Source organism: Athene cunicularia, assembly GCF_003259725.1.
Source record: "Athene cunicularia isolate RWA chromosome Z unlocalized genomic scaffold, athCun1 chrZ_part2, whole genome shotgun sequence".
Lineage (NCBI taxonomy): Eukaryota > Metazoa > Chordata > Aves > Strigiformes > Strigidae > Athene > Athene cunicularia.
In genome coordinates this window covers 14,587,878-14,614,930 of record NW_020799143.1, presented here as the reverse complement: position 1 = coordinate 14,614,930, position 27,053 = coordinate 14,587,878, and the positions used below count along the sequence as shown (strand labels likewise).

At 35.3% G+C, this 27,053-nt stretch overlaps 1 protein-coding gene across 1 annotated transcript; it reads right to left on the bottom strand.

Annotated features, from left to right (window-relative positions):
- Nucleotides 1-979: 979 nt before the first annotated feature.
- RASEF (RAS and EF-hand domain containing) lies at nt 980-25,992 on the bottom strand. Its single transcript, XM_026866438.1, has 16 exons — nt 25,783-25,992; nt 24,903-24,993; nt 22,100-22,195; nt 20,947-21,024; nt 20,381-20,496; nt 19,519-19,587; nt 18,568-18,652; nt 17,086-17,177; nt 14,125-14,359; nt 12,946-13,083; nt 12,708-12,855; nt 11,647-11,728; nt 10,357-10,471; nt 9,364-9,483; nt 7,721-7,797; nt 980-5,826 (listed from the first exon to the last, which is right to left on the bottom strand). The coding sequence occupies exons 1-16, from the start codon at nt 25,944-25,946 to the stop codon at nt 5,718-5,720; spliced, it is 1,815 nt and encodes a 604-aa protein (XP_026722239.1). The 5' UTR covers nt 25,947-25,992; the 3' UTR covers nt 980-5,717.
- Between the last annotated feature and the right edge of the window lie 1,061 nt (nt 25,993-27,053).

The window sequence follows — 27,053 nt, the reverse complement described above, 5'->3', positions numbered from 1 at the left end:
CCTGTGTTCAGTTTTGGGCCCCTCACTACAAAAAGGACACTGAATGACTCGAGCGTGTCCAGAGAAGGGCAACGGAGCTGGGGCAGGGTCTGGAGCACAGGTCGTACAAGGAGCGGCTGAGGGAACTGGGGGTGTTTAGTCTGGAGAAGAGGAGGCTGAGGGGAGACCTCATCGCCCTCTACAGCTACCTGAAAGGAGGTTGCAAGAGAGCTGGGGATGAGTCTCTTCAACCAAGTAACAAGCAATAGGACAAGAGGTAATGGCCTCAAACTGCACCAGGGAAGGTTTAGACTGGATATTAGGAAGCATTTCTTTCCAGAAGGGATTGTTAGGCGTTGGAATGGGCTGCCCAGGGCAGTGGTTGATTCATCATCCCTGGAGGTATTGAAAAGATGTGTAGATGTGGTGCTGAGGGACACAGTCTAGTGGTGGACTTGTCAGGTTAACGGTTGGACTCAATGATGCTATGGGTCTTTTCCAACCAAAATGATTCTCTGATAAGCTTTAAAGTTGCTGATTTAACTTGAAGCAACTTTTGAGTTTTGGGGCAGTTTTTCCTTTGACATATGGACCCCTAAGTATTTTCTATTTGAGGTTTAGAGCCCTCTGTAGAGCATATTTGCAATAGGCTTATTACTTTTGGCTATTTTTTTCTTTCTCATCTTACCAGTATCACATTTTAGTGGTTAGAGTGGCTGAAGCATCTCTGTAAATACACACAGCAGCATAACTTCAAGAATTATTTGGGACTCTCAGTGAGGGACATGTCTCAGCTCAGCTGTAAGTTGATGACTGTTCACTGAGACCAAGAAGTTGAAGGCAGACAGAGATACCAGTGGCTGCATCACTCTTGTATGCTGTTGGCCACAGAAACTGGTGAGCCCTAACAACATTAAGCTGACAAGTCACAGATGCTATTCTGAACTTGTCATGAACACCGACAAAAAGAAAATACACTGAAGAAAAATGGCTACTGAGGCGTATTTTATTATACAGCAATTTGTAATACAGAAAATGTGTAATTCTTTTTAAACATATATATGTACAAAACTACAGTGATCTGTAGTTCTGAGGAGGAACAAACTGTATGAGCACCATAGTTTTACAAGTAAACAGTATAAATTAAACTTTTAAAGGTTTTCACAATTCAGAGCCTTATTTAAATAATATAGACTTTTACTAGAAGTTGGCACATGCAATCGGTACTGAATTTCTTCCTCATACTGCTATAAAAATACACTTCTATTTTAAATACTTCACTTTATATTCAGTGGCAAACCTTCACAGCTGGGGTTTATTTGGTATTCAGCCACCTAATGACTAATTTCCTATAAACCTATCTATCTATAGCCATAATTCAAAGTGCAGAAATCGAAAAGAAAAAAAAAAAGGACTTTTTACAAACTGAGTAACACATCTGAACCTATGTTCAACATATGAGTAATTTTTTATAAGAGTTTTCTCACAAAACAAGATAGGTAAAAAAGATGAATAATGACAAATATTAATATTACCAGTCCTAGGCATACCAGGATTAGGTATGACAAGAAAGGATTAGGCCTGACAGTAATACAGTGGGACAGAAATACTAACATAACTGGTGCTGTTAAAAAGATTCTCCAATGCTTAACCAGCCTGGAAAGGGTCAGAGGGATTGCATGCTGTATCAAATCTGGCAGTGGTAAAGGGCATTTGAACTGCACATGTGATATTGGTCTATTTTTCAAATTATCTAATACAGTCAGAAACATCTTGGAAGCAGGTTTCTTTGTAATACAATAAAGTGCCTTGACTATATTAATAAATACCTCCCTTTGATTTATGAATTAGAGATCTTTCATTAAAATCTCTTTCCTTAAAAAGTTACCTAGCATAGTTGTACAGCAGTGGATTGGGGAAAAAAGAAAACCTCTTTAAGAGTACGTATGTTTGAACAGATTAACTGTGTTAACACTGTATTTACTAGTTTAACAGGGGATCTGCATGGGTGCACACCTTGATGCTGCTTGCAGCAGTGGCCTGTAGATAGTTCCCTAGGAATGCATTTTAACAGGCTACACAAATTTAACACTATAATTTATTTTTCTGAAAAGAATAGAGGATTTTGTAGTCAATACATAAATGGTTAAAGAGAAAAATACTTAAACCCTGTCAGGCCCTAACTATACTTCTAAGAACAATTAAAAGAAGCTGCAACTCATTAATCCACTAATGTATGCTGAACAGGCACAAAGTGGTTACAAGAACTTATGTGATCAAAACATTTTCAGAGTCTCACAGAAATTATTGCCTCAGAAATGTGTAATATGCCACAACTAATATGGGTCAAAACCAATACAGGATAAAATAATACTTCCGTGTCAATTGAATCAAAATAAATTACTTACAAGTCAGGAAGAAAAACACGAAAGGCCATTCCATTCAAATAAATAGATGTATTAAGGGTACACATCCACTAACCAGAAAAACCCCTTTGTGTGATTAAATGAATAGTTTTTACGTACTAAGCAAAACCACAAAGACACCTAAAGTATAATAGTGCAACCATGTCAGAGCATAAAACTATTTACATTTTAGATAGAAGGCAAGGTAATCTTTCAAAGAAAAACAACAGAAAACTTCATATATTCATTAATTCCATGGATAAATACATGCTTTAATTTATAAAATTAAATAATATTTTTACAAGTTCTTTTGCTTTAACATGAATTCTACACAATATTATGTGAATATGCAGACTTGATGAAACTGATCATGGTAGGATTTCTAAAACCAGTTCCATCTGAGCTACAGCAACATCCCCATTTAGTAGTGCTTTTTTAGTAACTTAGACATTGACCAAAAAACTACTCCAAGGTAAAACTTTATTAACAGTTTCCAACCCTGAATCTTATTTAAAAAAAAAGGTTTCAAATTAAAATTGCTTTACATAACACATAAAAACTACAGAGCTTAAAAGAGGGGATTCAGTTTACATAATTTGACCAAATAAAGAGAGATTTTGATCATTAAAATAAACCAAAAATGTGCCCAAAATATCAATGGCCCAGTCCTGCAGAGAAAAAAATTAGGTGTGGTCAGGTTCCTGAATTCGCATTCTCGCGTTCTTCAACCAGGCTCTCTTACAGGCAGGGACATTCAGATGACACTCTATGGTAAGCATCTCAGATCCAAAAGCAATTACTACATAGGAACACATGCTCTGGGACATGGAACCCGCATTAGCAAGAGGTACCTCATAGTGTTATTATACCAGGATCTAATAGCCTACTGATACTGAAAGGGGAGTTACCAGGATTGCAAAGGGGAAATGCCTAATTTGTAGTCACTTAGGAAACTGGGGTTGAACATGGAGAGAACTTTTTACCCATGTTTTATGTTTTGTTCATGCAGGTGTGTCAACAAGATTTAAGCAAACTTATTTCACTTCATTTACTGCAGGCCAAGACCACAGAGGTGGTCAAACACTGGTTCAGGAGACACACATAGAACACTGTGCCTCAGTTTAAACCCTACAAGTTAACAGAAGTTAATAACACTGAAGAGCGGTATTTTGGAATGTAAGTAACAACTTACAATCATGACCTCCTCATCCTGAGAAAATGCAAATGCCTACACGTTGTAAGCTTACACTTCAGAAACCAAGCACTGGATCATCTCCCTTTCTCCTCCCTACTGCTGCAGGAAGAACTATCCGCAAGTAAAACCCGCACTAATGCTACTTTGATTTCACTCCTTTGGAGAGAGGGAATTTCTTACACACAAAGAACATGGAAGAGGCCCTCATCAATATGCTCAGTTAAGCATGGTTTTCTCCTCAGAGAAACTAATTACAGCTGTAATTTTCTTGTTTAAATAATACAGGATTAATAGTAAACAATAGATATGTGACCAGGCATACTCCTGGTACACCAGCATCTCCTTCATTCTCTGCCACCTGCTCCACATAAGTCTCGGGACTGCGGTGAGGCATCCTGTACTGCTGGCTGGGAAGATGTTATAACCCTAAAGTCTGCTGCATGGAATAAAGTAGTGCATGAAGATTGCCTTAATACTTCAAAAAGGAAACTAAACATGTTTTCTAGGGCAGAAGTACAACCGAGTGAAATAAAATGTCTTATCACTTCTGGCATTAGATTTCTCTGTCTCGTTAAGAACAAGTTTTCAGATAGTTACCTGAGGATTAGCTGCTCTGATCTAGAGGTTTGAAAGGATGCCTAAAACCACTCTTCCTATGTTAAAACTTTTTTTTTTTTTAATAATGAAACATCCTGTTTCTGAGAACTCCAGATTTTATAAAATTGGTAACAGAGCACAGGCTATATAATGTTTAAATACAGTGCTGATAAAATGCAGTAATAGCTGCTAGTCATATGTGTTTCAAATCAGTTCCTAAAACTTTATCCAAGGGTTGATCTACTGAGCTAGGTTTCAGCCTGAAGATGTTTTATTAATATATACAGAAAAGACAGAAATGGTTTGCTGGCTGTGATGGGGTCCTATCCCATTCCAATCAAAATTAGTGAAAGCTGAGAGGAATTGTATCATGATTGTTAACTGTAAAAATACCTACAGTTTTTAATGCACTATAGGACTGTTGGGAACTATTATAAGCAATATCAACTCAGATTTTAGAGATGCTGACTCCTAAAGCTACCACCAACTGGTGAGTTTCTCAGAACTTTCCTAAAATCAGGCAAAGGAATTCTCATTAAGGTAAGTGGCTGCTGTTCATTTCAGGGACTTCTTTTTATGGAACAGTTTATACAGATATTTGTGCATTTGCAGCAATTCTTTCATCTGCAGGTTTAAAACTTCAAAAAAGCATAAAGAATATTCATTAAAACAGACTCCTCTGTACTGTTAGAATCCATCAATTCTTGTCTGAATGGAAGCCATTTGAAATACAAAGGAAAAATTACAACCCATATCTCTCTGTAATACTAACAATGATCTGGTCTAAACAAACAGGCTACTGCATCATTAATTCATCTCAGTAATCCTACATATCACAGGTATTATAGTCTCTCTGGAATTTTGAATGGTAATGGTCCATGCAAATGTTCTTTTCACTTCTGAGTTGTGTAGGTTCAGATGTAAAGTCTACCTCTCAAAATTAAATAAATTCTAATCATTAAATTTTGTGAAGTTACAACAGAATCCCATGCACCTGCCACTGTCTCCTCCCAACAGAGATCATTCTGTTTCATATCCTGAACTCAGGGTTTACCTGGATCTAGGCAACCTTTTAATGGTTTGGGGTTTTCTTAGGAAATGTTTCATCAACCTATATAATGCCTTCAAAAAACTACATAAGAAGACATGAGCAAAAGGAGATTAATTGAAGCTGTAATTGTTTCTTTTCCTATGAGTGATATACATTATCAAGTTCAGTATGTAAGGAATATTGAGCCGATAAAAGAATGAAGCAGGTACCTATATTAATATATCAATATTGTATGCAGTGACTACTATAGCACTGATTCTGAGTTCACTTTGTTAACTTACATTACTTAAGAAAAGTAAAACCAGAGCCTATGGGGCAACACAAGTGCACAAATATGAATGAGTAGAAAGTAGTCTGGATTTTTAATGATGTGCAATTTCTAAATACACGAATGTGTAAGTCCACAATAAAAAGAATACATTACTGAAACCCTTCATTTTTTTTTTTACAAAATATAGAAGTTATTTAAGTCAGGAAAAGTATCTATCACTTAAACATTGCAGCAGTTTTTCATGAGTGCAGATTTTTTCACAGGTGTCCCAGCCAGGCTGGTTATTGACCTTGTATCATCTTGATTATCAATTCGTTTTCGCACTTCACTGTAAAAAAAAAAAAAAAAACAAACACAAACAAACAAAACCCCACAATTAATATATTTCTATTCACGTTCAGTATCCCTTTTCTCCCAGTATATCTTACAGAGCTCACCATCACCTATTGCATGGTTAAAATTATGTTTTTCACGCACAGAATCAACACGTCTCCTAAGTCTCCAATTTGGGAATCATATCAGTATTTCTATACAAATCATAGTTAGTGATAGAAATATAATAATTTCTGATATGTAATAACTCCACAATGTTCTGTTTTCCCTTTCCTTTTGATCATTTTTCTTTGTTTGCTTCAGTGTATTACCACAGAAACAGAATACGTTCATAGCTGAAAGTAGAAAACTAAATAACTGCAATTTCAAGTATAAATTTACTCTCAAAGGAAAAATGCACATTTCTGGATGTTTTATTACAAATGCAGACTTAAAAGTTGTATATGAATGAGTGATTACTACTATCTATTCTTACTATGGGCCCCCTAGAATGCTGAAAGACAGCTCAAAAATGTCTTGCTTTTTTATAATATATATAAAACCAATATATTTTTAATTTATATTTCTCTATATATTTTTATCTATATGTATAAAGTCTTTCTCATATTAGTACAATAAATTAATGAAGTTTCTCTCAGAACACTGTATAATTCAACATAATGGTAATGAAATGTTCATTTAGATATTTTTATTTCAAAATGAAATGCTTCTTTCAAAGAATATAAATTACAAAGACTTGAATAAAGAAATCACAGGCACCCATTCCAGATCAAGTTTCTGGGTAATGTCTAGACCATCTGAGGATCAATGAACCTTGTGAATAAAAATACCTTTTTTTTTTTTTTACATTCCAAAAAGAGAGGCTACAACTGCCAAAACACTTTTCATCCTTGAAACAGTTAAATAAAGTTATCATCTTTAAACATCAGAGATAATTTTCTAACTGTGATTAATGTTATGTGCTCTGTATGTTCTTTAATTTCACAATCCACCGCTGGATTCATGGCCAGGTTCTTGGAAATGAGTCATTTAACAATTCAGTAATTAACTTGAAATTGACACTAACAGACAAATAAATGCCTGTGTTCTTGCTGCATCTCTGATAGATGCATTTTCCTGTAAATATGGGTGCTCTTGAAGTCCCATGTTGAAGAACCAATGACCAGAATAAGTCTGATTATTGTATTAGCCTGCTGCAAAATTCACATGAATATGGTTTGTAATTCTGGCCTTAAGCTCCATGTATTAAACCAAAAAATCAGAAGCTGAGGATTCTTTACATACCGCCAGCCCTTCAAACTTGTATTGTAAACAAGAATGGTTTGGAAAGGTAGTAGAAGTATAGAAGTGTAACATTTGGCTCACACATTATCACAGAAATGCCAGATTGCTAAATGGATATAATCAGAATTTCATAAATCATAATTTAGAGAAAGGGACATCAAAGAAAATATGTGGGATTAGAATGGTCAGTAATAAAACTGAATATATATATATATCAATATATGTGAAAGAATTAAGAATTACTTATACGCAGAACTATATGCATTGGAAATTAAGAAAGATTTAAGAAAGGAAATCCATGTACCATTAAAAATGTAATTCATTCACCAAACAAGTTTTAAAATTGTGAGCTCAATAACTGAGCTCTAATTTAAATATTAATTATTGAGACAGCTTTGTAACATTTCAAGCAAAAACATTACTTGATTAAACTGAGAATAAATCCTGTTTTACAGTTAACATGGTATTCTTTTTTAAATTCTGTTTGTCAAATTTGATACTGGTGCAATTTTAAATGTACATGTATGTCCTTGCATGCATATTCACATAAAATATCCTTTTTATAAAATATACTTATATGTGTTTATTTGAAAACAGAAACATACCGAGCAAGATGAAGAACTGCTTCTACAATATTAGACCCATCTTTAGCACTTGTTTCACAGAATAGCGCATTATAAGCCTGGGAGTAAAAATAAAACGTTAAGCCAACTAATCTGAGATGGTTCCCATGTGAACACATATATTCAATTACAAATGGTTTCCTCAATAACACAGATGACACACATTTAAATAAACACTATTTCTTCTGGTACTCTTCATTCACCAATTTTCCACTTTAGTACTGTGAAAGAAAACAATAATTGATTTTTAATTGCATCTTATTTATATGCAGTATATTCTGAATTAACAAACTGAATAAAAAACACATCATAGGCGTAATGTCCAAACTCAATCTTCTTGTTCACAGACTGCAAAATAGGAAGAGAGTTGCTAGGACAGGTTACTGAATCCAGCTTGTTAGCTACTCATAAACTACAGCATCTGGTATTCTAGGATAACCAGAAATATCATTCCATAAGTAACAGACCTGGTATCTGCCACAGTATAATCAATCAATTGTGCAAGCACTCAGCAACTCAGGACTAAAGATTCTGCTTTTTTTCCTGCAAAATATGGGATATGTGCATCCCCTATAAATATATGCAAAAAACTTGTCTACACTTCTATTTATAGCAGAGATTTCCCTTTTCCTTTCTGCAGACACAGCAGGAATACAAGACAATCTCTTGAAGATGAAAATATTTCACTCAAAAGCTGGACAGACACAAGGTATGCAAAAAGCCTCATATGCTCACTTGTGTGCTTTGTATTTTCCCTGGCCACTTCTCTTTGGCAGCAGAAAATCTCAAGTCTCCTAGTCCATCCATTTTTTCACCATAAAGACTGAGAAAACTAACCCAGCCAGTAACAAAGTTCACTCAGTGGACACCAAGACATGACAGCCCAGCAAACACCACCATCAAAGAGGATAGTTTTCATGAAAAGTATCCATGAATCCTAATTATTTTGAACAAATCATAGAATCATAGAATGGTTTGAGTTGGAAGGGACCTCAAAAATAATCTATTTCCAACCCTTTGCCACGGGCAGGGACACCTTCCACTAGCCCAGGTTGCTCAAAGCCCCGTCCAGCCTGGCCTTGAACACTGCCAGGGAGGGGGCAGCCACAGCTTCTCTGGGCAACCTCTGCCAGTGTCACTTCACCCTGACAGGAAGGAATTTCTTCCTTGTATCTAATCTAAATCTATGTTCTTTCAGTGTAAAACTGTTACTCCTTCTCTTAACACTACACTTCCTAATAAAGATTCCTTCCTGTAGGCCCTCTTTAAGCACTGAAGGCCACAATAAGCTTTCCCTGGAGCCTTCTCTTCTCTAAGACAAACAACCCCAACTCTCTCAGCCTGTCCTCATAAGGGAGATGTTCCAACCCACTGATCCCTCTTCACAGCCCTCCTCCAGACCCACTTGAGCAGATCTATGTCCTTCTTACACTGGGGGCCCCAGAGATGCACATGGTACTCCAGGTGGAGTCTCACAAGTGCAGAGTAGAGGGGAAGAATCACTTCCCTCGACCTGCAAGTCACAAATTACCAGAAAATTACTTTTGTTTACTAGTTTCTGACATGGTTTTCACACTGAAGTTCTTAAGACCTTTTTATACTAAGGAGGTAGACTTGGACCTTACCATAGCCAGCTTTTCTCCATAGTTTATAGGCACACATTTTTGCCCTTGTTCTGTAACAGCTTGACGGAGATCTGCTTTGTTGCCCACCATCATAATTGGAATATTATCATGAGTTGCATCCTGGAAAGAGGATTTTATTTCCTTATTGCTAGAACACTCAGAATACAAAGAAGCAACTAGTATCATCAAGTCATATTGATTTCCTTCCCACAGAAAACAAGGTCTTGTGCACTATCATAAAAAATGACAAATTATGAAAGTCATGCTGAGAACTCTTCATGAGCTAGTCGGTATTTAAGCAGATAGCTTAAACACCAGCCTACAAAGATGTGATTCCATTCCTATAAGCCTTGTTCCCCAACAAGGAATTTCATATGTTAGGTCAGTCTAATGGAAACAGTTACTGTATTCAAATGCAATATAACAAAATTACTATGGGAAAAGTGACCAACTCCTATACCATGATTAAAAGAAATGGCTTCAGAAGATTAATTAAAGATTTTGCTTATCATTTTCCCTCCTATTAAACACATCTGGTATGAGAGAAAAACCCTTTTCATTAAATGCAAATTTGTATTCAAACAAACAAGAAGTTTGACAAGACAAACAAACAAGAAGTAAAAATAAATAATGAAAATTTCACTTGAACAATAGTTAATTTAGAGAGTGTAACATATTGGTTTAAAACACAAAGACTCCAAGGACTACTCAAGCCATCCACAAAAGGGTATCTGAAATGAGCTTTCAAGCTTATTTCAAAAGGAAATGAATGGGAAAAGTATGATTACATGAGACCTTTTATACAAAAAGATGTATCAGCTTTAACACTAACTGAATATGTCAGGATACATTTAAGACTTCCATGTAGCTTTTAGCTTTTATTTCTATGACAGACTGCAATCTGGCTAATTTCAATATTCAAATTTTATAAATAATAAGGTCAACAATGCAGTGAAACATAGTTTTTAAATTGTATCTACTTAAGGGTCTCACCTCAATCATATCAACCCATTCTCGCACATTAAGAAAGCTTTTTTCACATGTCACGTCATACAGCAGTAAGACACCATCTGCTCTTCTGAAGTATGATTTAGCAATACTTCGGAATCTTTCAGAAAAGAAAAATATTTCCATAAGGCCACATTATCAAAAATAATTCAAATTAAAATCATTAAAAACACAGCATTACTTTATTGCACTAAGATTACAAGATGAGTTTTCTCACAGCTTCTTTCTTAATTCTCAAAAAAATGATGATACAAGACTACAAATGCTTTGTAAGGATCCACAGGATTCTGTCCTAAACAGCAATCAACATTTTTTTGTATCAAAACAATCTACAGTGTATCTATTATAAATAATCTGCTTTGCACTGGACTTTTCATTAGGTGGCAAACCTTCTTCACTTATATGTAACTTCATGAATTGAATGGGTAACTGCTACATTTGAAAAAATATGAAGCCAGTAAACTTATTCCAGGAATGAATTCATCAGTTACAGTCTCTTTGCCATTAACATTACAATCTACGTGACAACCAAGTACGGCAACTAGGTATTTACATTACATGTTAAAATATTCTTCACAAATTTATTATGTGGGAGGAGAATGATTGGGCCTCTGACTACCTGCTTCACATAATCACTCTTTCAGGCAAAAGTAAACACATTAACAGCACAATACAAATCTTGGTCAACAAACAGATTAAACTGACTTCCAAAGTGCTAGATTAACCTCACAATAAGCCCCAAAAGCTGTCAGTAAAGAAGTAATGACTCTTGAATAAGGATGTTATAGGATTTTGAGGAAACTCTACACAATAATTTGAAGAACTTGGATATATTTTCAGCAATCTGTACAACTTTGCCATAAGGCTTTGAGAAGGAGGAAAGGAGAATGAAGGGAGAGGAATCACTAAAATAAAGCCTGCTGATTAATAGAGACCTGTAAGGACAAAGAAAGCTAAAGACTAAAAATGGAAGAAACAATGTACATCTACTCCACCTTTTTGTACTGCAAGAGATGGACATACAGATTTAATTAATGTTGTTGTGAACCTCAACTATTTCTCTCTGCAGAGAGAAAAGATTACCTCAGGCATCACCAAAGCTAAATAAACATTCTACCTGTCTTGGGGTCTCAACAGAGCAAAATCACATCTGTTTATAGACATTTAAATATGGCTATACTGATTTACTATAGGGCCAGCATCCAGATCAAAAAAAGGCAAACATCTCTTAGAAACAAAACAACTGAAATTATATAAATGCAGAGAATCACTAACCTCTCTTGCCCAGCTGTGTCCCACAGCTGTAGCACTGTAGGTTCTCCATCAACAATTAGTCTTTTCATTTGAAAATCCACACCTGAACAGAATAATGGGTACAGTCAAATTAAAAAAAAAAAATCAATAACTTTAAAAAAAACCTACAGAAAATGAAAAGTTAGGTGCCATATAAAGTAGTTATTTCAAAATTCATCTCCTTTAATAGATTATGAGATTTCATTCACATAGCCTTGAACTGCAATAATCCCCTGAACCTATTTAATTTGTCTTTCGAAAAACATTAAAAAAAATATTTTACCCACACATTTTCCCAAAAGCATTCATATAAATTTAGCATCATGACCAGCAAACAAGATCTCTCTCTGCTTTATTTTGCTAAACAGTTTTATAGAAAAAGAGAAAATGTTTTATAAAACAGACTATTTCAAATGCCAAGGAGGAAAAAGATAAATTAGAACAAAAATCCTGACTCAGAGGCAATAAAACAAATATATAACTATGATTTGATTAGAAGACAAAAATTCAGTCTTTGGATCACTGAGACGTCTGTTAGCTGACAGCTATAATAACATACACGATGTCAGAAATCCCTCCAGCTGCATTTAAACCAAAACTTCAATAATACTTTGAAGAAATGGAGACAAAAAATAGTATGAAAAACATCAAAGGATCGTATGAAATACTAAGGAAAGAGGAAAGAGCTGAGAAGACAAGAAAGCAATGAAAAATATAAAGAAAGATCGTAGACACATTCTAATTTCATTATACTGAAACCCCCTTTCCTGGTGTTTTGTGTTGTTCAGGAACTGGCTTCGTAATTTGCAAATGGAAACTAAACTAGAGCAATACCTTATTAGCCACTCCAAATGACAGTTAGGTACTTCTAAGCTTTTGTACTCCAAGATCTCACACCCTAAGAAACTGTGTATGTATATTCAGGAAACCCTGGCAAACAATCAGGGTTGGCCAGTGTTTCCTGGCCAGAGGATAATCTTTTCACTCCCTTCTGCAGAACAGAAAATAAATTCACTTTAGTATTTTAAGAAAAACAACTATACCCAGGGTTGCACTGGTATTGCCTCGAAATTCATTCCTGCAAAGTCTTGTAAGGAAACTGGATTTTCCCACTGCTGCATCTCCAGCAAGAACAATCTTGTAAGCCTTGTCTGAACTGGGGTATTTCAGAGTACATTCAGTTGAATCTGACTGAAAATAAAAAGAATCCCTCTATTTCAACTCATATAAAAAACATTTTCTATAATCAAACACTTTTTTTCTCCCTAAAGAACTGTTTACCTGAGGGGTGAGAGCAGATATGTGTCTCCTTGTTGAAGCAATTGAGCTGCTTCGACTTACTGGTTGTGAGGGCTTCCAGTGTAATACTGTACCGCTGTTATCAGGACTATATGCTTCTTCATCCCCAATCTCTGGAACCTGAAAGTACAAGTTAGTGTGTTAGCTCCAGTGAGAAAAAAAGTGTGCTTTTTGGAAAGGCATGGCTAAGACTGATTAAAACATTTAACAGTTTGGATTAAACAGAGATAAATAACCAAATAAATCTGTGCAGTTCTAGTCAAAATACTGTAATTATCCTGGTGGTTTTTTATTCACATTTGCTGTTTACTATAGCCTACATTTGGTCCTTAAATATGTTTGCTGTTTGGCATACATGCTTTCAGTACAGGTTCCAGATAGGGCAAACTAATTTCCATATGGGAAATTTCAGCTTAAAAAATAATTACAATAAACAAATGCTTCCTCTCAAAGCTTATTTTACAAAACTTTAGAATTCCCCTACAAGACATTACTCCCTATGCTATTACTACTCAAGCTAAATGAAATACAGCACAGCTGTAACCAGCACTATTCATAGGGTTTTCAACTGCAGAGACTAGATGTCTCTACTAAATGCACAGTAAAGAATCTGCGCTAAAAAAAAACTGTGTTCTGCTGTGCTTGATACTAGTCTTGCTCTGTAGTCATCAGTAAAGCTATCCATTTCACTAACAAACAAATGGACACAATAACACCTTCCTACATTTCTAAATTCTGAGACTTACTGTATGTCAGTGTATGCACTAACAGTATTCTTTTTCTCCTGTGATTTTCTCATTCACTGACACAATGTAAGAGAAAGTAAACAGAAACATATTTTATTTCTATAGTACTTGCCTTTCAAATGGGCTTCTGTCTGCATGCTTTTCAATAACCTTCAAAAACCATGTGTACCACAAAAATGAAGTTACTACCTCAAAAATCTACCAAAAAAGTCAAAACAAACATTTTATTCTAAAGAGAAGTAACTATTTATGCATTCTGAAAAAAAACTGTCGCTAAACTTATTTAAATGCATATAACCCAAATACTTGTTTTAACTGGCCTATGGGCAAAGTTCCATTTCATTTTAAAAAAAGGAAGCTAATTTTGTCTCCAAACAAAGGTCTTTCTCAGAGAAGGAGTAAGTTGGGCACTCACATCTGTATCAGAAGCATCACCACCAAAGCTTTCTTGCATACACTGTGACCTTTGAAAAATCCTTTGATGCCTGTATTCCACTTCTGAATCATACTCATTTGAATCTCTCAGGGTAGACAAACCACTGTCAAAACAGCTCTCAGGTAAGCTGTCAACTTCACAGTTCATCCTTTGCATAGGATCACAAAGAGCTAAAGAATCATAATCTTCATCCACACAAGAAGAATGAGATGATCTAATAAGAAAATATTGGAGAGGGGAAAAAAAACATTCCACAATTGCTTTTCCCAACAAAATCTGAGGCATTCTGAGACAACTATACAGTTTAAGACATATGTCAATGCCTGTTTTGCCTTTCTAAATAATGTCTTTTTACTCATATTTTTAGGATGCACAAATATATAAATAAATGAATTAATTAAATTATATAATTATGTTATAGATGATGACTTCCCAAGTCTCAGTAAGAATGTCTATTCACACACAGAAAAAATTGTTTAAATTGATTCAGAAAATAACATACTCTGAAGACAGCAAAGGCAGAAAATGACGGCTGATGGTTTAGCTAATTTTGACCAATTCTAAGACACATAAAATGACCTTGAAATACTCTATCTAATTTAAATGAATGCATTTACTCATAGAAGCACACAGGCCAATAAGTAACAGCTATAAATATAGAAAAGGGCGTAATAGAGCTCAGGAGATCAGTAATCGTGGAAGTGTCTGAAATGTGTTTTCTTACAGTTTGGGTTTTACATGAAAGTCCTTTCTTTCCCCTCAACTTTCCTTCAAAGAACTTTTTTTATTTTTTTTCATTTTAGATGTGGTAATATGTAACAATACTTAAACGGATGCAGCAATGATAGTATGGTATACAGAAAAACAATTTAGTTTTTATTTATGTAAATGAAACTTCCAAAAAGAAAGATTAATAGAGCAAATCTTAAAAGAATCAGTCTTTTAAAAAATGTTTACTATGGCTACAATCATTACCCTGCTTCTTCAGCAAGACAAGAACAGGCACAAATTAAAGTGAGGTAGAAATGGTCTCCAAGTCACAGCAGAGAAAACAGAACCAGTTTGGCCCTGCCCTATTGGGAATGGATGTGAAGCACTAAACTTCTAGAACAGACAAGGTCAGCATCAATCCTTGTAAAGGTAGTTTGCTGCCAGAGGGGCTGGGAATTCCCAATCAGTAGCACACCACAGAAGAGTACACTGGGGAGAACCACCAAATTATGAAGCTGTTACTGAGTCAACTATAATTCCTTCCTGCAAGTAGCCAAATAGGGGTGACAGAGACATCATTGTTCCCTGCAACAACATCCAGAACCATCTAATTTACATCATTTCAGGCTAATGAATAATTACATGAATGAGCATGATCTCTGATGTGGAATACCACAGCATCTGTGCTATTTGTATTCATGCCCCTACTAGCCTACACCACATCACTGAATTACAGAGGAAGAGTGCATGCTATAAACAAAGTTAAGGTTCTCAGGCATTCCCTGAAATAAAGGTCTTTAGCAGTCAATTTTCAAACTCACTGAAGCATGAATTCGGTGCTGGGAATTTCGTATGTGCTGAAAGCAAGTTAGACCTTGATGAATGATACAGCTAAAATTTTTTTTAAAAAAGTATACCTACTAATGTAAATTGCTTAAAATAAGTTAGAATGAACATTAGCATGTCTTAATGCTGATCTGATGTCAGGAAGCAAAGTACCTGTTAAGAGTAAGGTTTATTTCTACTGCATAAACTTTCTTCTAAAGTAGCCTGCATTTCTCACCTTTGTGGGAATGCCAAGGATTACACCATGTGGCAGTTACTAATACATATTCACAAAGAATGACATCACTAAGCCTCCAGAGAGGTTTTAGTTATCTCTCCAGAAAATTACTGAATTTAATATGCAACTTAGTAGTGGATGCCTCTCAAAATTTGCAGAGGGTCCATCAAAACAGAATTGGTTTTACCTGCATTCAGCAGAAGGCATTAGTTTGTGACAAGCAAAACTTTACAGCCAGCAAACATCTCACATGGAGACAGCAGAGTAAGAGTAGCACTACTAAATGAATGAGGATATTATTAGTGTGAAGCAGAAGTCAATTTAATCCCTACCAAAGATCTTAGTCTGTGTTCTACATTTTACCAGAGAGATTAAGCACTCTAACAGAGATGTCTCTAGAATTTGAAGTACCACTGAAAGAAAAATAAGACAAAACAATCTATTTAATTGAGTAAGGACATACATTTTTGCTGTTCCAGCTGTTAAAAAATAAGTGGAAAAACACAGCATCATCTACAGCACTTGAGGTTGGATCCAATACCCTGTGACTTCAGTAAGAGTCTCTGTAATGAGCTGAGGAAGCTCTGATCAATAACCTACATCAGATAAGCACAAAACCAAAGTAGCTCTGACCATTGGATATTTGCGTTTAGATAATAATGTTCTCTGTGGCTCTTACCCCATTAATTAATATCCAAGTGATTCACTACTCTTATGTATCAGTGTGAGATGAGGATGTTTATTCTTTTGAAGAATTAGGCCCAAATAGCTTTGTAACAAACATACAGGCTGAAGATACACCAAAAATGTTTTATTTCCTAAGTACTGAGTAAGCTAGCTGACAGAGGTCACCAGTAGATTTTTATAGTTTCTTGGAGACAAGGAGGGGAGATTGAGAATCAAACTAGGATCATAACAGTCCAAGACCAAACAAGAGGCTGTTTGAACTCTCCATAAGTTCATGATTTGCACTGAGGAGAGTTTTCCTGAACTTTCTGAAGTAACTGAAAAGATTCATATTGACTTCAGTATACTTTGGATCATGGTCACACATTTCTTCTGAATCAGACAGAACTATTCTCTCTGTTATCTGGCAATATTTGCTCTTCTAAGACAAATGTGACGCTCTATTTTTTTTAAGCTTAATAAAACCAAACCTGGCTTACCTGTCATATCGTGGGTTTAGGGGAGACTGACCACCATTAAATTTAGGACTGCTTCTAGAATTGGTACTTCCTGGTGAGGTGCTTGCTAACCGCTGCAACAGATATATAACAAATGCATAGTATATTTGATGAACACAGTGTAAGCATCTAGATTTGTCATGAAAAAAGTGTGCATTGTCAAAATTACTACAGTGTATTTTCACATATATTCAACTACTTATTTTTAATTAAGCCTCATGCTTTATATAGGACAGGATGTCAAAAGGCCCATTACATATAGCATTTATACTCCACTGTCATCTTCATATTGAACCTACTAGTCACACTCAACCACAAAGGACACCGGAAATTACAAGATTATTTCATTACTACACCTGAAGACTTTAACATGCTAAACTTTGAAAAGTAATCTTTTGAAAAATGGCATGCTGACTACTAAAGTGAAAAGGGAAATGTCACTGGCTGAGCTAGTTTCAGTAGAGATGGTTCTTGAGTGAGGCAGTGGAGAGAAGGAGACATCTCAACTGGTAGCACGTGACAGAGACAGAGTATTTAATGCATTCTGCTGTCCCACTACTTGCTTATTCACTGGGAACAGTTTTTCCTATCTTCTCTGTAATCTGCCTCCCTTCTGTTTCAGGGCATGGCAGAAGGAAATGGTATCTTTTGTTGCACCTGCAGTGAATCTCTGGTAGCTCGTACCAGCAAAAGGCACTCCATGGTATGGTATGGTATGATGGAAGCAGGCAATGACCCCTATTTTCCTGCTTACTGGCCCGTATTGTCTCTGTGGCCTCATTATTCTGGCTCCATTCTTCTAAAACAGTTAGTTGCTTTCCCAATTAATGTAAAGGGTTGCCTTGTCATTAGTTTTGGAGTTTAACAGGTTTCCCAATATTGCAATATGGCAGTATAGAGTAGATTTTTTTGTAACTTTCAACCCTTCCTTTTTCTGGTTTGCAGGATGATGGGTTACATCTGTTACAACAGATCCCTGTATAGTTGTGAGAGCCCGAAAGGAACTGACTGAAGTCCCTATTATGAGTAGTACCTGCTATTCACATTCCCAGTTACTTGCCTGGTAACAAAAGTTCAAATTAGGTTAAAACCTTGCTACTAAAAGAAAGCAGTTTTCTGAAAAAGTGTGTTTTCAGCGGTAGAGCACTCCCATATAAACAATACAAACATATTTCCTTTAGTGCAAGAGAAAGTGCTGATCTAGTCACCTCATCAGATACACTTGGCCATGGCATATTAAAAGTCACTACTTTCCTAAGCACCTCAGTAAGTAGTTGTGCTTTAACACCCTTATTTCACAGAACATAAGTAAAATCTAACAAAATTCAACTACACAAGTGTATTCCCAGTGACTCCACTGAATAAAACTTAATCTGGTAAGTACCCACAAGTACAAACAAATTTGCATTTGGTGTGTAATTCTTAAATCTTCTAGTACAACAAAACAAGATTATAATTACATACCAACGATCTGTTGTACTTGCTGAAACTGTTTTCAAGTGCACTTCTTAAACCATCGTTGCTGTCATGTAGCTTTTTATTAGCTGATCTAACAAGGAAACAGTTTAAATTGCAGGAGTAAAGAAAACATTAAATATTATGTAACATCACAAAGAAAAACTGAAATTACATATCAAACAAACCTCTGTTTTTTCTTTAGATAAACACTAAAGAGTAATGTGAAACTAGAAATGTCTTGTTGTATACTTAAATAAATGATTGTATGTGAAAGAAGCACTGTGAAGTTTAGCCTGCAGTTACAGTCTAGGAAACCCTGTTTCACTTCTACCAGCATGGTCTGTGGTCAGGTGAGGGGAAAAAAAGACACTGTAGCAACAGCTGAAAAAAAACAACTGAGTGGTAGTAAACTACCACTTCTAAACTCTTCTGAAACACAAAGTGACTACCCTCTAAGTATTGCTGAGATGACTTCAAGGACAGATGTGATTCAGCTGCTTGAAATAATATGTTTAGGATAAAGAAATTAACTAAAGATACAAAACATACTATTCATTGCAACCCTCCTTGAAATCAAAAATCTGTGCTGAGCCCCTTGTATAATACTGCACAGAGTAGCTTCCAGATAATGATAAAACAGGAAATTACTGAAGAAGCAAAGTCAATAAAAAAAGGAACCAAGTAATAATTTTTATAATAGCATGGATAGATTTAAATCTTGTTGTTCTTATCATAAAGAAATGAAAGTCAGTGAGGCTAAGAAAAGAAAGAAAAAAACAGTGAAGAGTTAGTGGCCCAGTAACACAGTACCTTCTGTCAGAATCGCGGCCATTTCAGTGTTTTTACTTGGTATTTTTTCCCCAAAATTCATCCCACACTTTTGCATACAAGAACATCTACCCCTGAATATGTTGGGAGAAAGTTTGTTAATAAAAACCTGAATTACTAAGAACTTACTGAAGTATTTCAATTTGTCTTTCCAGATTATCTCTGTCTTCACTATACTCTCGGATCATTTCTAAGTCTCTGCAAAAAAAAAAACCAAAGAAGTTATACTTTATAGCATATCTTTTTTTATTTTTCTAATATTGCTTTTGGCAGAGGACAAAACTCAACAGTCACCATCTGTAAGTGGTAAGAGATATATAGTGTGGAAAAGATATAATTTCAAAATATTTCTGAATATACTTTTTCTATGTTTACAATTCTGCTGAAATAAATTAAAAGCAGTTTTATGCAAAGTAAAACCACTTGGTAACTCCACTGATCACTGCCACAGCAAACGACTGTAAATGAAAGAGAAAATGAAAATAACCACATGGACTGCCTCTTTTCCCCTTGAAATATCATTTGTGTTACCTCAAGATAACCACACATTGAAACTGTCATTTATGTTCCTTTACATTAATATTCAGAAGCAGCTTTCATTCACATTAGGAATAACTGGTCGAGACTGATGTGGGAGTCTTCCAAAACTGTTCTCCCAAAAATATTCATACAGAATATTCATCTGAGTGCAAGTCATGGAGGGAAAAATTGCCTGAGGTTTTAAATATACTCCTAACTAAAGTCACAGTAAAATCAATGGGCTTCCTTGCAAGATTATGAGAGTTCACATAAAATCCAGAACTTGCTCTTTCAGAAAAGTGAACTGACAAGTGAACAGTACTCAACACATACTTTGCATGGCGTCAAAAGTATACCTGTAATTTATGGCAAATTTAGAAAATAACAGTTACCAACTGCATACATAATAACTACATCAGACAGCAGATTTTTCTTCCAATGGTGAAAATATTATCACACAGAAGTACCTTACCTCTCACTGTTCAAAGTCTGATCTGCATACTCGCTTTTCAAGCTATCTAATTCACTCTGTAGAAAAGCTATATTTGTTTGCGCTTCTAAAAGTTCTTTCTTAAGTTTCTGATTTTCCTTAAAAAAAGGAAGATATTAGATGTTAGCTGTCATAGTCAGCTGCATAAAATGTCAAAATATTGTAATATTAAAATTAAAACCATCAAAATTAAATAAAAATTAAACACTAGAAAATCTGAGGAGGAAAAAATTAAAGAATTCTAAATCAGCAAAGTAAATCAGCATGCAAGAACCACTGAGTTTTTATTTTTCCATGTCAGTTACACAAAAAAGGGACTATATAATCTCAAGCCATTTCTAAATGTTATACCTAGAATGTGTACACATGTGTACACATTTATATAGAACAGGGTTTTTTCCAAGTTAAAGATCCTCATACACTTATCAACAGCTTTAAGAGTTTATTTCATAGCTTACCAGTATTAAACATTAAAAAAAAAAAAAAATCTGTATTGCAGAGGCTAAAACTAAGGCTAAATTAATGTGTTGATGATAATCATCTCTTACCAGCAACATATCATGTATTCTTTTTTTCAGTTCAACCACATCTTCCCTGTGATTTATGTTTTTCGATTGCTCTTCCAGCTAGAAGGATAAAACAATGCACAATTAACATATGTCATCAATTGCTCTGATTCCAAGTACATAAAAAGTAATGGAAATCATACTAAATAACACCTACAACGTTTTACAGCTATTACAGTTTTTAAAACCCAGAGTTTCCCCAACTGTGCTAGTAGGCAGCATTACTCAAAAAATCACTGGATTTCTATACAATCTTTTAAACCAATACTTTAAAAATGTTTAATGAGCATTTTCACTCTGTAGGTTGAATATGCATAACCAGCAACACAGAACCCAGCTATTGAGAACATATATACAGGTGTATCCTCACTGATGTAAAAAAATATATGCTACCTCATCTGTGTGGCATGTGTACTACAAGCTCTCATGTTTCTTGTAAGAAATTTCCATTTCTATCAATGCTCTTTTAAGTGCAATTCAGTAGGAAGAAACAAAAACACCCTCACTGGTTGCTATTATTCTAGTAAAACTTAAGAGTAAATTCTAACATCAAAATTAAACCCAAATTACAAAATAACACAAACCAATATTCACATCCAAGATTTAGTTTACCTTACGCTTAGGTATCAAATGAAAAGATCAGGCTGGATTTCAGTTCAGACTAGTACTAACTAGTTCCACTAGCAATTTCAGTTTAAAATTACAGCTTAAACCCACCTCTACCACTAACATTTGAGAAAAATGCACTAGGTAAGAGGCACTTTATTACTGTAAATTACTACGTTTCAGTAGCCAATTTCATCTAAATCTATGTTAAAAATATTTAGAGGCAATATATTAGATTATTTCTCATGTATCAAATACAAGACTAGGTAACTGCAGTGTTAACAACTAGATGGACCTAAAAAATTATTCAGCAACAGAATTTGGATAGCAATTGGTCCCTTTCTTAAGTATTTCAGTAAATTACACAGAATGATACAACAGTACAGAATGACAACACAACCTAAAAAAAAGTACTTGCAGTTGCCAGTACACATTACATTAAAAAGTTAGAATTATAATTATCCATCTTGGGGGATGCACTTCATAAGGTCAGCATCTTTTAAAAACTCTTACTATGACTTCAACTCACCTTTCTAAGTTTTTTTATTGTCACCTGAAGATCCCCAACTTCAGTATCATACTGGCGTTTCAGCTCATTTAGCGCTTCTTCAGCTTTTCGCTTCTCCTGAAGTATTTTTAGTATAATTAAAAGTTGAGTCAAGTTTCAAATGTTTATTAAAAATTGCATTCATCAGTTTGGAAACCACACACTTTTACCTTAAATTAATGTGCGTAACTTTGTCTTTCCGTTATGTCAAGCTGCCTCTTCCTCAAGATAAATGGATTCTGATTCTGTAATTGCAGTCCATTTACAGAATACTCATAGAAATAAAACAGTAAGGTGGGAGCAAAGATATGGTTCAATTCAGTGCTTGTTATTCATGTCATAGTCTCATGTGCTTAACATTCTTGATGTCTTAAAAAAAGCCTTGAAGTGTTCAAATTTTATTTGTACATAAATTCAGGTGTGTATTGCATATATAGATGTATACATACACTCCCACACACAGATCAGGGCACTACATCCTTTTCCACAAACCAGTGTGGTAGTAACAGTATTACTGTGCCACCATCAATTATTTATTTCTGGTTTTCTTTTAAACTTTTTCACTTGCAAGTGTTGGAATGTTACAGGTCCACGTTCAGTAAAAGGTATGATGATGACAGCATCTTTAGTTTCATATGGTACTTGCTCTGCATATCAAGCCAAGTATACTATTCTAAGTTTTATTTTAATAAAAACAGATTTTGAAATGCAGTTACATCAAGCACAATGAGAAGAATGGTAGATTCCACGTGCTATAGATGAGTATGTGTCTAACTCACTCCCCAGAGACTTCAGTGCACAGTTTCACAACACAAGAGACCGCAATGCTGCAGTGAGTGGTGGCAATGAGATAGGTTGAGTTTCCACATGGAAAAGACAGACATGGATTTTGCTCAGAATTTATCACTTTTCTGTATGTGACGCTGACATCAGTGTGTTAAATGATAATCCATGTATTAAAATGATAACCAAAGTAATCAGCTTAAACTGAATTCTCTTACTGTTGGCACCTATATAGGACTTTTACGTATCATTTGGTAACTATTTGCTTCCCTTGAAGAAACAAAATACAGGATAGGGTCAGCCTGCAGATACTATCATGCAGAGGCAGGTGTCACAGTGGCATGAGTGAGATCACCCTGAAAAAAATAGCCTTGTGTACAGGCATTAAGATTAATGGTTTAGTACAATCCCACAAAGTAAATATCTTACATTTACTCTCAGGGCGTAGGTGGGGTATGCAGAGCTATGAGCTAAAGGGAACATTTAGGAGTGAAAATTAAAAAGAGTGCTGAGAGAAACAAGTTACAACCCATCTTTCATGTCTATAGCTGGGTGTGAACAGTGAAATCCCAATCCATGCAACTCAGAGACAATTTGAGGACTTTTTAGAATGAAAAACACAGACTAGATAATACATATTGGGTGCGTTTTTACAAAATGCTAGTCTGTAACTCTGGATGTTCTCAGAGTGAGTGTATACGCACATCCCAGCCATCTTACAGCAGTGGAAAAGAGTCTTTAGGGCTTTTTTCAGTGATTTACCACTTTTTACAGAACAGAAATTTTCCAGAGCAATTGTATCTGTTTTCCAAACATAAGTGCTTAATGTCTCTGGAAATGGGAAGTTTATCCCAAGTGAGAGCTGCATTATCATTAGTTAAACATACTATGATATGCTTTTTTTTTTTTTTCCCTGGGATAGTATCTTTAACGTTTTATGTCATTACATTTTGTTCCTAGAAAAAAACACTGAATTTTATAGTTTGGTAGGAGTGTTTCCTCTTGTATAGAGAAAGATACTTTTTGAAGCAAATCTATCAGAGTACCATCTACCTTCACAGCTCAACTACCATGAACTATTATAAATCAAGTTGGCAGACTGCACTGCATTGCTTCTGATTCTGCAAATGCTTTGGTGAAAGAATCCATAGCAAATGTATTAGTGTTCACTATATAGTGTGTCCTACAAAGCAATAATTATGCCCACTGTGTATGTTTTCATTAACACATTTCTTATGTCCAAATTGGAACATTTTAACAGACTATTATTGTTATGCACATTATAAAGTTAAGTTCATCTTATGTAAATTTGGTAACAGTTCAACATGAAGCAGACAACACAGGCAGGGTGGTTTTACTGCACTACTTAGAATTACACATACGTGTCTCTAAGGTATCTTTCAATGGGTAAGGGAAAAAGGATTCTTGTAATTTTCATCAAGACTGCAAGTCAGTTGAAGCAATGGCTAGAACTCTAGCACATTGAAACAGAATTTCCCATCAACCTTGGGAGGTCCAGGCCCTCACACACTGTCAATCATAATTACCCTCTCTTATGTCTGTAACTTTCTAAAACATAGTTGCAAGATAAGAATAGGGGAAAGACCACCACTCCATGCAGATATACAGATTAGGAACAAAAGATCTAAGCATTAATTTCTACATAGATTAATCTACTTGAACTAGATTCCATTATTTTATGGTGAAAGATCATTTTCTCCAATCTGTTTTCAACACTGGTCTCAGAAATAAATTCCTCTAGGCCAGAATATTCTCACAAAAGACAAAGACTTTTTTTTCTTCGTTTATTACATCTGAGCAGCCATTCACCTTTGGGAAAACATTAAGCTAATATATTTACAGTCTCATGGATAGCTTCTTTTCATCCTTTGGCAGTATGAGTCAGCCCATCAGGGTCAAAAACACTCACCTGGTCATCAATGCTGCTTAAGACCACTGAGACTTAAGTAATTATGAAATTCTGTAAACATAAAATACTCACTTCCTTTTTAACTTTATGCTCTGCAGCCTGTATACGTTGCTCCATCTCTTCTTCCAGCTCACTGAGCTGAACTGCTGCTTTATCCTGAGCTCTAAAATGTAAAAGTAAATACTCTCTTAGGAATTGCCCTCTGGCTTGAAAGAATGTTGTATGAAACACATCTGCCTACCTCAGCTGAAACAAATTAGTCAGACATTGAAACAGTTTTAACATTGCCCAGACCTTGAAGCTGGTGTGGTTGGAAACCAAAATCACAAATTAATTTGAAGATACAGGTAAATTAGTTTTTAAATAATAGCCGACAGCTGATGAATAGTATGAAGTACATCACATCTGCATTTTGAAAATTAAGTTACAGAGATAAAAGGCCCCTCTGTTTGTCCCATGAAGAGACTTCAATAGAATAACTACAGCTACTTGCATCACCCACACATACAAGATCTCTGTCTTGAGCTAATCTGTTTGGTTTTGGCAATGATGATGTGAGATTGCAAATGCCAAGCAGTTACAACAGGTAAATACTCCCCTTGAAGCTAAAGAAGCAAAAATATGGCTTCTAAAATGAAAGTGTAATGGGCATGTATGCTAAAACTCAGTTACAGCCAAGGAAGAGGAGTCAAAATGTTTTAAGACATTAAACGTAAGAATAGAGCCTGCAAAAATTTGGTACAGGACTTATCCAGAACATGAATAGGGAATCATTTGCAAGCTGCTATATGTGCTTATGCACATGTGTGTACATGTAAACTAACTTTTGAACTCAGTTTACAGAAGTAGTCCGCATGGCATTTTGACATCAACTCCCAGTAGTTGGTGTCAAAAGAATGCAACAGAGAAAAAAGTAACTGCATAATTAAACCAGAAACACAACTCAATATACCTTTTTACCGCGATGGCCAAAGTTTCCATCTCTGTGCTTTGAAGTTTGATCTCTCGGATGAAGTTCTTAATGACATGTTCATAAGGCTGGATTAATCTTGGTTCCGCTATGTGTATGTTCTGATAGAGAACACTGACCTGCTCTTGTCTGAAAGAAAGGTACATTTTAATGCATTTACTTGGAACACTGTACTACAGTAGGTTTGAAAAATTTATTATAAATGAAGACATTCCCCTTTTTGCATATTTTTAAAATTTAGTAAGTTAGATAAGGACTTTCAACATTTAGCATAGTATGTATGAATTCTAAATCATGTTTATGCTTCCTGCTTCTCTACATTAATTACTTATTGTGGAAAAAAATTTCCAGCTTAAGTAAATTTTTTGTACTTCTATTCATGGTATACTGAAGAGCATGGCACTGGCGTAACCCATAATGGCTATCAAGTTTGTTGGTGGCTCTAATGTTAATCATAATCTATTAAGAAGTGTGCTACTTTAGGAGGCCGCATAAGAAATAAAAATGAGTATGAATACCAACCACTTAAGTTAAAGTGGATGTTTAAAAGTAGAAGAGGGATGTGAACATGCCTCCTTCAAAAAAAAAATAAAATTTATGTTTCCTCAGCTGTTGGACTTCTAGACAGCACTCTGCTTCTTCTATGTGATTTCCCCACTGAAGGTATAACTTATTACATCAGTACCATAACTATTACTATAGCTCAGATTCACATTTTAAACTGAAGTGTTTCAGGACACTGTAAAACCTGTTTCCAGCTGAAATACTGTCATTTATTTCAAAATTCAGAAACATAACAGCAGCACAAAAATACAGATTTACTGATGTCAGGGGCATTTCAGAATACATACATGTTTCTGTCTTGCAAAGGATTTCTGTCACAAGGCTAATGCTTTAGCTGTATTCAGTGTTTCCAGAAGTTTACATTTCAAGCATACAGCAGATTTGTAGCATTTAGACACCAATTTCCAAGTACACACAGCTGGACAAACAGCAAGTTCAGTGTCTACCATTTACAGAATTCCTACCACACCTCCATTAACAATGGGTAGGCTTGAAGTTGGAGCTGTACTTCAAACATTACAAAAATGTAGCTTCTGCATAGTCTCTCCATTTGAAATTCCATTTACTTTTGATAGTTGGACTGGGAGCTGGTAACATATGCCACATTTCTAAATTCCGGGCGCTTCAGCAGTTGTCTTTAAGAGCTGCAGATTGCTCACCAAAACAGCCAATAAACTATTCCAGAATAG